The sequence below is a fragment of the Mobula hypostoma genome, chromosome 3, assembly GCF_963921235.1.
Source record: "Mobula hypostoma chromosome 3, sMobHyp1.1, whole genome shotgun sequence".
Classification (NCBI taxonomy): domain Eukaryota; kingdom Metazoa; phylum Chordata; class Chondrichthyes; order Myliobatiformes; family Myliobatidae; genus Mobula; species Mobula hypostoma.
This window is the reverse complement of record NC_086099.1, coordinates 228,206,675-228,222,896: the sequence shown is the minus strand read 5'-3', so window position 1 is coordinate 228,222,896 and position 16,222 is coordinate 228,206,675. Positions and strand designations below refer to the sequence as shown.

Genomic DNA, 16,222 nt, shown 5'->3' with positions numbered 1-16,222 from the left:
GGCTTGCGTGCATGTTTTGTTAAGCAGTGGTCCTTGCATGGTGGGAGTTGATGACTTCCAATTTCACCTTTTTTGGCACAGAAAAGTTGATACCTGAGCTCATTGACCTTGGTGGTTGATGCTTTTGGGGCATACAGGAGACATGTAAATGCCTCCAGTTTGTCCATCTATTCTGGGAGAGGTCTCATTCCTGACCCAACTCTAAGAATGTGTCCTGAGTTTCCCTGTTGCTGGTCAGAAGTTTTAGAGCACTTGTCTTCCCTCGGCCTGCAAAAGCGCCTATAGTGTCACATCTTGTATATGCATGCAACCCGAGGAGAGCCCTACAAACCTCTATGCCAACAGTGGCAGCAACCTTCCTGATGTCTACAAACCTTGTACTGGTTCTAGTGCCACACCTCAACAACAACAATGGAGCCTCAATCTTGTCACAAAATGCTAAAGCCATGATGAAGACATCTGTGTCTTCTGAGCAGATCACTATAGATTGGTATCCCTCTCTTGTGGCATGGGCAGCATTGGGAAGTAGGTGGCCATCTGCTTCTTCTTGTTGACACTGAAGAGCTGTCACCTCTTCACTGTCTTGAGATGTGATTCTGTAACATTTGTCATTCACAGTTGCATACAGAATCTTCTCCTGTAGCTTTGCTCTGTACTCCTCCTTCCTCCATTCATGGACTATGAAGCTAATGAGACTATTTTTGTTACTGACTTTGGTCAGGAAGCTCCTCCACTGCCTCACCATCTGTGTGCCTGTGATACCTTGCAACTCATGACCAGTCTCTTCACTCCGTAGAGATCTTTCACTATTCTTATAGAGTTCTCCTTGTATGTGTCGAACACAGCATCTATTCTGCTACTCTGACTGCCTTCCCTCAGAGCCATACCCAGAAATGTTGTGGCAACATTGCTGAAAGTAACTGATCACCTTTTATTCTTTGGACAAAGTTCATTCCATCAACCACTGTAGCAGAGTTTCCTGGGAGTTGCTCTTCTACTGCTACATTTTTCTGCAAGGTTGTGGCTAAAGTAGCTTTATTTGCCTTTCTGAGTGATCCTTCTGGTGTGGACAGGGCCCAGGACAATGGTCCAAGGGGATGAGAAAGGATATCCTCCATACGTAGACTGCGCCCTTGTGCCATCGCTAAGATGCGTCCAAACAAAGACCTGTCTGCTTTCAAGATGATCACCCTCCCATTTGATTTCACTTCTCTCTTCTTACACATATCACTGAATGTTTTCAGCTTGTTGGTTTTCATTGGGTCATGGAATTTCTTTGCTGGTGGGTCTTCCTCTCGTCTCTTACCTTTGAAGGTTGCATAGCATTGCTCACCAATCTCATATGCCTTCATCAGGTCGGAGGCAATGTCCTTGGGGGCTGCCTTTGCTGTAGAGATGCTAGTGAGATCCTGCTTCTCTGCAAATGGGTTGACCCATTCATGTATGAGGCTACCCACTGCTGAAACTGCTTCCTCATCTTTCTGGATTCTTGGCCGCTGTAGTTCCGCATGATAAAGCTCTGATTTGTTGTCTTGCACCATCTCCCTTAACTGGAATCCCAGGAATGCACTGTGGTGCTCAGCTGTTACGTAGTAACGCTTGATAGCTCCAGCATTCAGGCTGAACCGTGATGTGCCTCCAGGAGTCTGTGTGTCTTTGTTCACTGTGGCTTCAATAGCCTGGTCCACAGGGATCTGCCCAAAGGGGTTGTTACTTGACAGCTGCACTGAGAATTGGCCTGTCTTGAAGGCCTCATACACAGAAGGATTCTTCTCTGGGAGGTTCATCATCTGAGCAAAGTAAGGGGACAGGTACCTGGCATAATTCATCTTATCATAGGCAAAGCACCATAGGATCATGGTTCTTATAGCATGGAGGTGCAACTCCCAGTCCCCCTCACGAGAGGTGCACAGAAGCCCAAGTACTACGTTCTCTACCATGTATGATATCCAGAATGTAGATAGCTCTCCATCGTTGTGACAGAGGTGTTCCGGAAAGTCCATCCACAGGGTTATCAGCTCAGCTAAGAGTGGACTTTGCAGCAGATTGTTCATCTTCTGTTGGTTCAAGTCACTGGCCATGTCATTCACATGGTCTAAGAATGATTTGATCATCCCACTCCTCTCTGGAACGTTGTCCTCCACCCACGGTGTGAACTCTGCCCATGCGAGTCTCATCAGTGCTTCATAGATGTACTTGTGGACCCTGACAGTAAGATTGTAGTGTTTACCATCAAGGACTCCATTGATGGACCCGTCTGCGACAATTCTAGCCTCTATGCATGCATCCTTTAGCCCAGCATCCCAAAACTGCTTTCCTAGGATGGCTAAGGCATTACATATGGTGTGGAATGTCCCCATCCTGAGAAGAATGTTGGAGAAGCGCTCTTTGTGCTTCCAGGCAACTTCAGTGGCTTTTGAATGGAGTGCTTGATCCATGACTACCACAATTGTTTCTAAATGAAGTTCCTTCCTGATTAGTTCTGATTGGATCCAGATTTCAAATACTGTGGTCAACTCTGTGGCTGGTGAATTGATGGTTGGCAGATACGCAATAATAACTTGTGAGATTGGTTCTTGGTCCCTGGTGCTGATATTAAAACCAGTCCAGCTTGGGATTGTCTGATTCTCTGGATCTGTTTGCTACCACCGCTGCAATGCTATCACATATTTTCTAGCACTAGGGGTGCGTATTTGCCAAAAATCACTGAGTTATTTCCCCCAGATGGTACCAGTGGCCTAAATTTGGGGTCCTGGCTCACAGACTAAGGGTGGGTGGAATCCTTCATGATGTTACTGGCCCTTTCCTGTATATACGGTATGTCCTTGATGGGGGGTAGGCTGGTGCCAGAGATATGTAGGGCAGTTTTGACTACCCATTGTGGAGCCTTCCTGTCTGCCGCAGTGCAGTTTAGGTTGTTTATTTTCATTCTTCAGTACAGAAGAACAAAATGATTGTTACTCCAGGTCTGACGTAACATAAAGAAGCACAATAAATACAATCCTATTAAACACAGTGTACAAATAACTGAGGGTGTTCATATATACATAGGATAAGCTTATGTATAGCCGTATTGTAGTTGCATAAAGTGATGTTAGGTGCAGGAGTGTACATTGTTCCCTCTAAGCTGCACGGGTGTCCGGCAGCACAGTAACTGAAACGCTCCCACCCACATAGCCTTTGTTGCCACACAGCTGGAATTTTCTTTTATCAAAATTCTATGAACATTATATATTATGCTAGTATAATATTGAAATCTGTTAATATAATTGTGAAATTAATTATGTGTTAATGAATATAATTCATACATATTCTAAATAATAAATGTTCCACAACCTTTACATTGAAGCATTTTAGAGCTTCAGTGTATTTACATTGTCAGAATTTCAATACTGTTACAAATTGTAACAATAAACACAGAATGGAAGTCAGTAGCTCATTGTTAATAAACCTGCTGCCCTCTGAACATCAATGATGATTCCATTTAACACTTTACAAAGCGTGAAAGATTATTTGAGACTTATGGTCAAGATGTCACTGAGCTGTGGTCTCTGCCGAGGTCATGGCTCTGATTTGGTTCATAGGGGAGGTTTGGGAATGGAGAGGGCTTAGGGCTCAGGGAAGGCCAATGATGTGGACGTAAGATGAAGGGTATCTGTGGTTATTAGCGAGTTCTGGGATTGGAGTTCCATGCGGGGAGGAGACGTGAGGACCGATGACTCTGTAGGTATACTCGTCAATGAAACCAGAGTCATAATCTGTCATCATGGACAGCTTCTAGAGTTGATGCAAAAAAACTATACATAACCACAGACAGATAAACAACTAATATACAAAAGAAGACAAACTGTGCAAAGAAAAATAATACTGAGAACATGAGTTGTAAGGAGTTCTTGAGAGTGAGTCCATAGTTTGTGGAATCATTTCCGAGTTGTGGGTGATGTTATCCTCACTGACATGGGACCGAAGGTTCCTGTACCTCCTGCCCAATGCTAGAAACAAGAAGAGAGCACGGCCTAGATGATGGGGGGGTGGGGGTCCTTGATGATGGATGCTGCTTTCTTGTGGCAGCACTCCTTGCAGATGTGCTCAATGCCGAGGAGGGCTTTTCCTGTGATGGACTGGACTGTCTCCACCGCTTTCTGTAGGCTTTTCCATTCTAGGGCATTGCTGTTTCATCCCAGGCTGTGATGCAACCAGTGACTCCCCAGAGGTGATTATACAAACATATTTTCAAGTATGCGTGTGTGTGTGTGTGTGTGTATATACATAAAATTAAACTGCTTGCTTATTTGTTTTTTTTTGTATTTGCAGTTTGTTGTCTTTGAAAGTTCAAAGTAAATTTATTATCAAAGTACATATATGTTACCATAGACAACCCTGAGATTCATCTTCCCGTAGGCTCAGTAAATCCAAAATAGAATGATAACCATAATTGAGTCCATGAAAGACTGAACCAGCTTGGACGTTCAACCACTGTGCAAAAGGCAACCAACTGCAAATACAAAAACAAAGAAATGATAATAAAAACAACAGGAATTCTGCAGATGCTGGAAATTCAAGCAACATACATCAAAGTTGCTGGTGAACGCAGCAGGCCAGGCAGCATCTATAGGAAGAGGCGCAGTCGACGTTTCAGGCCAAGACCCTTCGTCAGGACTAACTGAAGGAAATAAATAATATCGAGAACATGAGATGAAGAGCCCTTGAAAGTGAGCTCGTATGTTGTGGGAACAGTTCAGTGATGGGGCGAGTGAAGTGATCCACTTTGTTTCAAGAGCCTGGAGGTTGAGGATTAATAACTGCTCCTGAACCTGGTGGTGAGAGTCCCGAGGCTTCTGGATGGAAGCAGTGAGAAGAGAGCGTGACCTGGCTGGGGTTTGTCCCAGACGATGGATGGTGCTTTCCAGCGACAGCACTCTGTGTAGATGAGCTCAGTAGTGGGGAGAGCTTTACCCGAGATGGACTGGGCCATATCCATTACTTTTTCTAGGACTTTCTGTTCAAGGGCATTGGTGTTTCCATACCAGGGCATGATGCATGTTGCACACGGTTGTTTGTCCAGCTAGTGGGTATTTTTAATTGATTCTATTGTGTTATCTTAGATCTGCCATCTTGGATCTGGTCTTGTGCAATGTGACAGGTAAAATCAGTGACCTTGAGTTAGAGATCCTCTTGGAAAGAGTGATCACAGTATGATTGAATTTCTCATACAAATGGAGGGTGCATTGGTTTGATCTAAAACCAGTGTATTATGCCTAAACAAGGAAGACTACAATGGGATGAGGGAGGATTTGGCCAGTGTAGACTGGGAACACAGGCTATTTGATGGGACAGTTGGGGAACAGTGGAAGACTTTCAAAGAGATTTTTCACGGTGCTCAACAAAAGTATATTCCAGTTAAAAGTAAGAACAGTAAGGGTAGGGAGAGCCAGCATTGCATAACTAAGGAAATAAAAGAAGGCATCAAACTAAAAGCTCGTGTGTACAAAGTTGCCAAGAGTAGTGGGAAACTGGAAGACTGGGAAAACTTTCAAAAGCAACAAAGTACCACTAAGCAAGCCATAAAGAAAGGGAAGATAGATTATGAAAATAAACTAGCACAAAATATAAAAACAGATGGTAAAAAGTTTTTATAACTATATAAAGTGGAAAAGGGTGGCCAAAGTGAATGTAGGTCCCTTGGAGGACGAGAAGGGGAATTGATATTGGGTAATGAGGAAATGGCCGGGCTTTGAATGACTATTTTGTGTCGGTCTTCACGGTGGAGGACACATCTAACATGCTAAAGAAAGATGTTATAGATGCGATGGGAGGTGAGGACCTTGACACAATAGCTATCACTAAAGAGGTAATGCTGAGCAAACTTGTGGGCTTGAAGATGCATAAGTCCTCTGGTCCTGATGGAACGCATCCCAGGGTACTGATAGATATAGCAGAAGTTATAGTAAAGGCTTTGGTGATAATTATCCAAAATTCTCTGGACTCTGGGCAGGTCTCAATGGATTGGAAGGTGGCTAATGTCATGCCACTGTTCAAAAAAAGGATGTAACTATAGGCCAGTTAGTTTAACATCCGTAGTTGGGAAAATGATTGAAGCTGTCATTAAAGAAGAAATAGTGAGGGATCTGGAAAGAAATGGATCCATCAGGCAGATGCAGCATGGATTCAGCAAAGGCAGGTCCTGTTTTGCAAGTTTACTGGAGCTCTTTGAGGATATAACAAGCGCAGTGGATAGAGGGGAACAGATGGACATTATCTACTTGGATTTCCAGAAGGCATTCGATAAGGTGCTGCAGAAAAGACTTGTACATAAGATAAGGATGCATAGGGGTTGTGGGTGATGTATTAAAATAGATAGAGGATTGGTTAACCAATAGAAAGCAGAGAGTTGGGATACATGGGTGTTACTCTGGTTGGCAGTCAGTGGTGAGCAGTGTGCCACAGGGGTCGGTGCTGGGCCCGCAACTGTTCACCATGTGCATTAACAATCTGGAAGAGTGTAGTGTATCTAAGTTTGCTGATGATACTATATTGAGTGGAAAAGCAAATTGTGCAGAACATACAGAGAGTCTGTAGAGAGACTTGGTTAGATTAAGTGAGTGGGCAAGGGTCTGGCAGATGGAGTACAATGTTGGTAAACAGGAGATCATCCACTTTGGAAGGCAAGATGAAAGAGCAGATTATTTAAATGGTAAAAATTGCAGCATGCTGTTGTGCAGAGGGACTTGGGAGTACTTGTGCATGAATCACAAAAGGTTGGTTTGCAGGTGCAGCAGGCTATCAAGAAGGCAAATGGAATGTTGGCCTTCATTGCTAGAGGGATTGAATTCAAGAGCAGGGAGGTTATGCTGCAACTGTACAGCGTACTGGTGAGGCCACACCTGGAGTACTGTGTGCAGTTCTGGTCTCCATACTTGAGGAAGGATATACTGGCTTTGGAGGCAGTGCAGAGGAGGTTCACCAGGTTAATTCCAGAGATGAGAGGGTTAGACTAAGAGGAGAAATTGGGTCGCCTGGGACTGTACTGGCTGGAATTCAGAAGAATGAGAGATCTTATAGAATACATAAAATTTATGAAAGGGATAGATAAGATAGAGGCAGGAAAGTTGCTTCCACTGGTAGGTTAGACTAGAACTAGGGGACATAGCCTCATGATTCGGGGGAGTAGATTTAGTTTGGAGATGAGGAGGAGCTGCTTTTCCCAGAGAGTGGTGAATCTGTGGAATTCTCTGCCCAATGAAGCAGTGGAGGCTACCTCAGTAAATATATTTAAGACAAGGTTGGATAGATTTTTGCATAGCAGGGGAATTAAGGGTTAAGGGGAAATGGCAGGTAGCCGGAGATGAGTCCGTGGCCAGATCAGCCATGATCTTATTGAATGGTGGGGCAGGCTCGATGGGCCGGATGGCCTCCTCCTGCTCCTATTTCTTATGTTCTTATATTTCTTTGTATTTGCTGTGAATGCCCACAAGAAAATGAATCTCAGGATTGTATATGGTGACGTATATGTTTGTTGATAAGAAAAGTGACATTTTAGACCCTAATTCAGCTCCCATAACAACCCTGTCTTTTACTTCTCCTGCCTCCCTTAGGCACGTCAACAGACGTGAGTCGATATGCCGGCAAGTTTGAGCACGTGTTTGAAGCCACGACTGCGGGGGTCACCATCCAGGCCCCTCAGCTGGACATCAATACGGTCGCGGCGGGCGGAGGCTCTGTGCTTTCCTTCAGGTACGCTGAAGCGTGAAGCCCCCTCCTAACCCCAGAGTCAGAACCGGGTTTAATATCGGCAACTGCGTCAAAATTTACGAGTGTTTTCCATTCAGAACCCTATAAGGTCGTAACAAAGAGTAAACCATCTACTTGTTGTCTCAACCCTGTCCCTACCACTCAGTTTAAAGATTCTTTCAACAGTGCTTTCAATTCTGTTAAGACAATTATGAGCACATCCCTTGAAGCATTGAGATCTTTCACATGCCTTCAAAACTGCAGCTATTAATCCCGTACTTTAAAAGCCAAACCTTGAGAGTGAGGTGCTAGCTAACTACAGACCTGTGTCAAATTTCCACTTCCTGGGCAAGATTCTCAAGGAAGTAATTTTCAACCAACTCAACAAATTTCTGAGTGAGAACAATTTTCTACAAAAGCTTCACTCTGGTTTTTGTGCAAACCACAACACGGAAATAGCATTTATTAAAATGGTCAGCAACCTCAAGCTCAACTCTGATGCCAACAAGGTCTCAGTTCTAATAGTTCTCAGTCTAAGTACTGCTTTCGACACAATTAACCACAACCTTCTCTGAGATGGCTTTGAGAACTGGATTGGCCTCTCTGGGAGTGCCCTTAATTAGTTTATTCATACATCTTAAAAAGAATTCCTTTTGTTGCTCTTGGAAACCAATTTTCCAAGAGATACGATGTTCCTTTTGGTGTTGCTGAAGGAAGCTGTCTTGGACCCATATTCTTCTCCTTTTACGTTCTTCCCTTAGGAGACATCGTTCGAGGGCACAAACTTGAGTTCCACTGTCATGCAGATGACACACAACTGTGTTTCTCAGTTGACATTGATGGTACAGTAACTCCCTGTCTTTCTGACTTCTGGTATGTCTGCAGTAAAGAAATGGATGAACAATAAGTTCCTAGAACTAAATGAAGATAAAACTGAAATACCAAAGCCAAATGAGATAAATTTCTTGATAAACTTGGGAACTTTGCTCCACTTGTAACATCAGAAGTAACAAGTTATCCTTGATTCTGATTTGAAGTTTAAATCCCACATAAAGAAAGTGACTAGAGTTGCATTCCTACACGGGAAATATTGCAAAGGCATGTCTGTGTCCGTCACAGGATGATGCTGGAAAATTAATTCACACTTTTGTATCAAACAGACCAGATTACTGCAGTACACTTTTTACTGGCCTTCCAAAGCAATCTACTGACAAACTTCACCTCATTCAGAATGCTGCTGCCGGACTTTTAACTCAAACCAGGACAAGGGAACATATCACTCCTGTCCTAACTACTCTGTGTCGGCTTCCTGTATCTTTTAGAAAATCGATTTTAAAGTTCCCTTACTTGTTTTTAAAGCTCTCAATGATCTGGGACCGGAGTACAGCGCAGAATTGTTTTTGTTTTCTAATCCTGCTCAAAATCTTAAACCTCTTCAACTTAAACTATCTCCCTCAAAAGATTATTGTCAGGTCAGCTTTTTTGAACTACATTCCTAAACTGGAATTCACACCCTAAGACTATAAGGGATGCAGACTCTGTTGACACTTTTAAACACCAGCTCAAAGCCTATTTATTTAACGTTGCTTTAAACTAACATATTTTTATCTTTTATTTTCATGTTTATTTTTTAAATTTCTTTTTCACGTTTGTACTCTTATCCCATTGTAATGCACCTTGAACTACATTGTCTGTATGAGAAGTGCTCTATGAATAAGTTATTATTAAAGTTTTATCACTGTCGTCACCCTGTGCACGTCGATGGACTGGAGGTTGTCACTGCTGGGAGCTTTCGTGTATATGGCGTATGTTGTGAAATTTGATGTTTTGCCACACCATTACATTGCCAATTATAATTTTAAGAATCTTTAAACAAATGTATATGCAAATAAATTATTAGTGTAAAAGAAGAGGAAAAAACATTGAGGTAGTGTTGATGGGTTCATTGTCCATTCAGAAATCTGATGGCAGAGGGGTGGAAGCTGTTCCTGAAACATTGAGTGTATGTCTTCAGGCTCCTGTACCTCCTTCCTGGTGGCAGCAATGAGAAGAGGGCATGTCCTGGGTGATGGGGACCCTTGATGATGGATGCCACCTTTTTGAGGCATTGCCTTTTGAAGATGTCCTCAGTGCTGGGGAGGTTAGTGCCCATGATGGACCAGATTGAAACCTTCTGCAGCTTTTTCTGATCCTGTGCAGTGGCCCCTCCGCACCAGACGGTGAAGCAAGCTGTCAGAATGCTCTCCACGGTACATCAGCAGAGTCTTTGGCGACGTACCAAGTCTCTTCAAAGTGCTAATAAAATATAGCCACTGTCAGTGGTGAGGGAGCTTTGACCGTGACGGACCGGGTCATATCCACTCCACTACCTTTCGTAGGATTTTCTGTTCAAAGGCATTGGTGTTTCCATACCAAGCTGTGATGTGACCGGTCAATAGAAGGTTGTCAAAGTTTTCCATGTCTTGCTGAATCTCTGCAAACTCCTAAGAAAGTTAGTACCGTGCTTGCTTCGTAATTGTACTTGCTGACTGGGCCCAGGACAGATCCTCTGAAATAGTAACACCAAGGAATTTAACGTCACTGACCCTCTCCCCCTCTGAATCTGCAATGGTGACCGGCTCATGGACCTCTGGTTTCCTTCTCCTGAAGTCTACAAATCTGTTCCTTGGTCTTGCTGACATCGAGTGAGAGGTCATTACGGCACCACTCGACCAGATTTTCAATCTCCCCCCGTGTGCGGAGTCGTCACCACCTTTGACTCGGCCATTGACGGTGATGTCGTTGGCAAACTTGCGGTAAGATGGGGGCATGTGCACACGCGGCAGCCTCTCGGGCCGACCAGTAGTGCTTTTGTTCCTTTGTTAAATGTGTTCTTATACCTAGTAAGACCATTGTTGACTCCGGTAACTACATGTACAGCAGGTCCACTGCATCAGTGAGCTACTCATTGTTCAGAGTAGCCGGCCGGCGGTTCAGAGAAGGCAAGTCGGCCCGTCGGGCCAGGGAGAAGCTGGGTTGGCTTTGGAAAAGCACACCGTGCTGCTGCGTGCTTCTCAGAGGTACCGGAGATGGTGCCTTCGAGTTGGCCCAAAGGCAGCGTGCAGTGAAACCGTGAGTGACTGTCCTGGGCAGTCCTTTTGCCATCGCAAGACCCTGTTGGACATTGATTGCCGCAGGCTTGCTTCAGAGACGGGTGGCGAGGTGGCAGCGTCGCCTCGATGGTAGCTAGGACTAGGCCTCAAGCCTCGGGCCTGCGTTGTAGTGTGGGGTCCGGACTCGGTCTGTACTGTCAGTGCTGCCCTCCTGTGTTGGATTGGTGTAATTACAGGCTGGGCTGCTGGGAATCAATTTGCGGGACTTGTCGCTCAGCGGCTTAGACTGAAAGTTTGTTTTCTTACGTGACTATATTTTATTTTCCCTTTCTTAGTATTTTGAATGTGCACGTATCTTGCACCTTGGCCCCAAGGAACACCGTCTCATTCGAGTGTGTCCACGGAGAGTTGAATGACAGTTAAACTCCAGTTGATTTGACTATGGCATTGGAGCTGTACTTGGGTAATCACTCTACCACGGACGGTCCCATGCCTCAGCTGTGAAAGGGGGTTAGACATGGGGCTAGTACTCATGTAATAACTCCCCCTCGTCTCTGAAAGGGGGATTAGAGATGAGACTAGTACTCGTGTAATAACTCCCCCTCGGCTGTGAAAGCAGGAGTGGGTATGAAGAGAGCGACCCCATCCTGTAAAGACCCAGAGCTACAGAAACACCAACAGAAGCTGCAAAGACCTCATTCCTGGGAGAGAAGGACCTTCGATGGCTATGCCCTGAAAGAATGGCCCAGGACAGAGGACTCTGGGGAGCTGCTATCAGAGGCCTGTGCCCCAGTAGAATAGAATTAAACTTTATTGTCATTGCTCAGGCAATGAGATTGTGGTTCTTCTCCAGTCCGTGCCAGACAGACATTTGCAATACATGCGGTACGGCTTAATTTTTAAAAAGTCCCATATTTAAAATTGAAAATTGGCTGGCTGACAGAAAACAAAGAGTAGCGATCAACAGGTCCCTTTCGGAATGGCAGGCGGTGACCAGTGGGATACCGCAGGGTTCAGTGCTGGGACTGCAGCTGTTTACAATATATATTAATGATTTAGATGAGGGAATTAAAAGTAACATTAGCAAATTTACCGATGACTCAAAGCTGGGAGGCAGTGTGAAATGTGAGGAGGATGTTATGAGAATGCAGGGTGACTTGGACAGGTTGGGTGAGTGGGCAGGTGCAGTTTAATGTGGATAAATGTGCGGTTATCCACTTTGGTGGTAAGAACGGGAAGGCAGATTATTATCTAAATGGAGTCAAGTTAGGAAAAGGGGAAGCACAACGAGATCTAGGTGTTCTTGTACATCAGTCATTGAAAGCAAGCATGCAAGTACAGCAGGCAGTGAAGAAAGCTAATGGCATGCTGGCCTTCATAACAAGGGGAATTGAGTATAAGAGCAAAGAGGTCCTTCTGCAGCTGTACAGGGCCCTGGTGAGACCACACCTGGAGTACTGTGTGCAGTTTTGGTCTCCAAATTTGAGGAAGGACATTCTTGCTATTGAGGGAGTGCAGTGTAGGTTCACAAGGTTAATTCCCGGGATGGCGGGACTGTCATATGTCGAAAGATTGGAGCAACTGGGCTTGTATACACTGGAATTTAGAAGGCTGAGAGGGGATCTTATTGAAACATATAAGATTATTAAGGGATTGGACACACTGGAGGCAGGAAGCATGTTCCCGCTGATGGGTGAGTCCAGAACCAGAGGCCACAGTTTAAGAATAAGGGGTAGGCCATTTAGAACGGAGTAGAGGAAAAACTTTTTCACCCAGAGAGTGGTGGATATATGGAATGCTCTGCCCCAGAAGGCTGTGGAGGCCAAGTCTTTGGATGCTTTCAAAAAAGAGATGGATAGAGCTCTTAAAGATAGCGGAATCGAAGGTTATGGGGATAAGGCAGGAACTGGATACTGATTGTGGATGATCAGCCATGATCACAGTGAACGGCGGTGCTGGCTCGAAGGGCCGAATGGCCTACTCCTGCACCTATTGTCTGTTGTCTATTGTCTATTTACATGCAACAAGTGACTTTGATAGTCCGTAACACTCAAAGGCCATTGGCAAGCTGGGGTGAGTATAATTCAGCTGCACAATGGTCCTCGGGAAGAAGCTGTTTTACAGTCTTGCTGTCTTGGCTAAAGACGTTTCTGTATCTCCTACCTGATGGCAGGAGATTGAACAGACAGCGATTGGGATGGGATGGGTCTCTGGTGTCGTTATGAGTGTGCCGTAGGCATTGAGACTTGTAGATTGTTCCAGGTCCCTCAGTAGAGTCCCAGTGGTGTGCTGAGCTGTCCTGGTCACCTGTTGGAGTGCTTTGTGATCTGTCTTGCTGCAGCTAGAGTACCACACTGTCATTCAGTGTGTCAGTATGCTCCCTATTGCACATCGATAAAAGTTGGCTGGCCTGATGGCCTTCACTGGGCTACACCGGGAGTCAGCGTGAAAGACTGACCCAGGTCAGAGGACTCCGGTGAGCTGTTGTCGACAGCCTGTGCTCCAGCAGGGGAGATGGGCTTCCCTCATTAAGTAACACACGGTAATAACGAATACAGTGAGGAGAGCAGAACAGCTGAATGATGGTGCGTTTGATTGAGCGTCAGTATAATATGTCAGACTGACAGGAGCAGCTCTCTCCATATTACTGACTCTTGGCGTTTCCTGTTCCAGGTCGGGACTGTTTGCCGTTGGTCCGGAGTCGGCTGGAGCACACCCAGGTCCTGCGTGCTACAGGAAAGGTGAGCAACTGCACCCCAGAGCAAAGTCTGCTCATCCACCTGCCTGTGACTGTTCACCTGCTGGGTGTTAGCCATTACCTTTGGGTGCCTGCTCACACTGCCGGGACTCCTGCCTGTTATCCCTACTGGGGCATAGGCCTCCAACAGCAGCTGGCCACACTGCTCTGTCCTGTTACCACTGACACTGGGTGTATTTAAAGCAGAGGTCAGGGCGTCAAAGGTTACAGGGAGAAGGCAGGAGAATGGGGTTGAGAGGGATAATAAATCAGCCATGATGGAATGGGAGAGCAAAACTCGATGGGCTGCAGGGCCAGATTCTGCTGCTATGTCTTGTGGGCTGTTGGTAAGTCAGAAGTGGACAAGAAGTGTGTGTGGGAGACTATAAGAATGGTGGTGACAGGAGAGTGAGCAGGTGTGCGCAGAGCGGCTGCGAGCCAGGCCTCAGGCTGCTCGGCGCCCCCGGCTCCGCCAGGCCTCAGGCTGCTCGGCGCCCCCGGCTCCGCCAGGCCTCAGGCTGCTCGGCCCTCCCGGCTCCGCCAGGCCTCAGGCTGCTCGGCCCTCCCGGCTCCGCCAGGCCTCAGGCTGCTCGGCCCTCCCGGCTCCGCCAGGCCTCAGGCTGCTCGGCCCTCCCGGCTCCGCCAGGCCTCAGGCTGCTCGGCCCTCCCGGCTCCGCCAGGCCTCAGGCTGCTCGGCCCTCCCGGCTCCGCCAGGCCTCAGGCTGCTCGGCCCTCCCGGCTCCGCCAGGCCTCAGGCTGCTCGGCGCCCCTGGCTCCGCCAGACCTCACTCATTTCAGGATGTGAGTGGGTGGGTGGGGAGAGAAGGCAGGAGTCCGACTCTGGAAAAAGGCGCCAAGGTTAGAAGGTCCCTTGTGATTCAGAGAACAACCTTCCATCATCACCCAGAGATTCACCAGGATGTTGCCTGGACTGGAAGACCTTGGTTGAGGGAAAAGATTAGATAAGTTGGGCTTGTTTTACCTGTGGAATGAGGCTGAGCTATGTCCTGGTAGGTTCGAGATTGTTTAATGTCATTTCCAGTACACAAGTATAAAGGAGAATGAAATAATTGTTACTCTGGATCTGATGCAGCACAAAAAAAACACAAGGTGAGATGAAGAACACAATGATAATCAAAGCACAATGAATATAAATATATCGTATAGTGTATATCTTATAGCTTCTATATCTGGACTAATTGTTACGTCCATGAAGTGACACTGGGACATACATAAGGAGACTGACGGGAAATGATAGAGCAGGGGTGGAGGTGTTGATCAGCCTTGCTGCTTGGGATAAAGTTCTTGTTTTTGAGTCTGGTAGTCCTGGCGTGCATGTTACGTAGCCTGGTCCCTGTCCCCTCCCGTTCGTGCTGCCCTCACGTCCATGAGCAGCGGAGTGACAGGCTGGGTTGCGTGCCGGGAGACTGTACCACTGACTGCTGGACATGTCGCTGAGGGTCTTGGACTATGTTTATGACTTTTTTTTACATGAATATACTTATTTGCTCGTTATTTTGTTTGTTTTTGCATCTTGGCCCCAGGGGAGTGCTGTTTGCTGTATCTATGAGAATTAAATTTGATTTGATTTGAACTTGGTAAATTGGTTTGTTATTGCCATGTGTACTGTGGGACAATGAAAACATTCTCCAGCTCATCGTCCATACAGATCATTTCGGTGTATAGCGCACTGAGGTTGTACTAGGGAAAACACTCACAATGCAGAATCTAAACACACGAGATTGTGCAGATGCTGGAAACCCAGAGTAACACACACAAAGTGCTGGAGGAACTCAGCAGGCCAGGCGATACTTGTGGAAGTGAATAAGCAGTCGATGTTTATTTCCGTTTCATCATCATCGATATGTGCCGTGTCGTATGACGTGGGCGATCACAGTCTTTCCATCTCCATGATTGTTCTTGGCAAATTTTTTCTACGGAAGTTTGCCATTGTCTTCTTCTGGGCAGTGTCTTTACAAGATGGGTGACCCAGCCATTATCAATACTCTTCAGGGATTGTCTGCCTGTTGTCAGTGGTCACATCACCAAGACTTGTGATGTGCACCAGCTGCTTGTCCGACCATCCACCACCTGCGCCCATGGCCTCTCCTGACCCTGATCGGTGGGTGGGGGAGCTAATCAGGTGCTACACCTTGCCCAGGGTGACCTGTTTTAAAGACGTTTATATTGCACAGAATGCAGAATGAAGTGTAACAGTTACAGAGATGAACGCAGTGCAGGAGGACTATAAGGTGCAAGGGCCATAACAAAATTAATTATGAGTCCAAAGTTCAAAGTACATTTATTATCAAAGTGTATATATACTATATACATCCTGCCTTGTCCCTGTGCCGAAGACGCCACGCCCCAGCGGCCTCAATGACTACAGACCGGTGGCATTGACCTCCCACATCATGAAGACCCTGGAGAGACTTCTTCTGGAGCTGCTCCGGCCTATGGTCAGGTCACACTTAGATCCCCTCCAGTTCGCCTACCAGCCCCGACTAGGAGTTGAGGATACTGAACCGTGTCTACACCCACCTGGACAAGCCAGCGAGCACTGCGAGGGTCGTGTTTTTTGACTTCTCCAGTGCATTCAACACCATCCGCCCTGCTCTGCTGGGGGAGAAGCTGACAGCGTTGCAGGTGGATGCTTTCCTGG

General features: G+C 46.1%; 1 protein-coding gene across 1 annotated transcript in view; it reads left to right on the top strand.

The window, feature by feature from the left end:
• The window catches only part of oplah (5-oxoprolinase, ATP-hydrolysing), a 99,896-nt gene that overhangs the window by 24,479 nt on the left and 59,195 nt on the right, over positions 1-16,222 (top strand). Inside the window, exons 8-9 of the mRNA XM_063044682.1 lie at positions 7,596-7,734; positions 13,497-13,564. Coding sequence (XP_062900752.1) covers positions 7,596-7,734; positions 13,497-13,564 — 207 coding nt within the window. The remainder of the gene's footprint in view (positions 1-7,595; positions 7,735-13,496; positions 13,565-16,222) is intronic.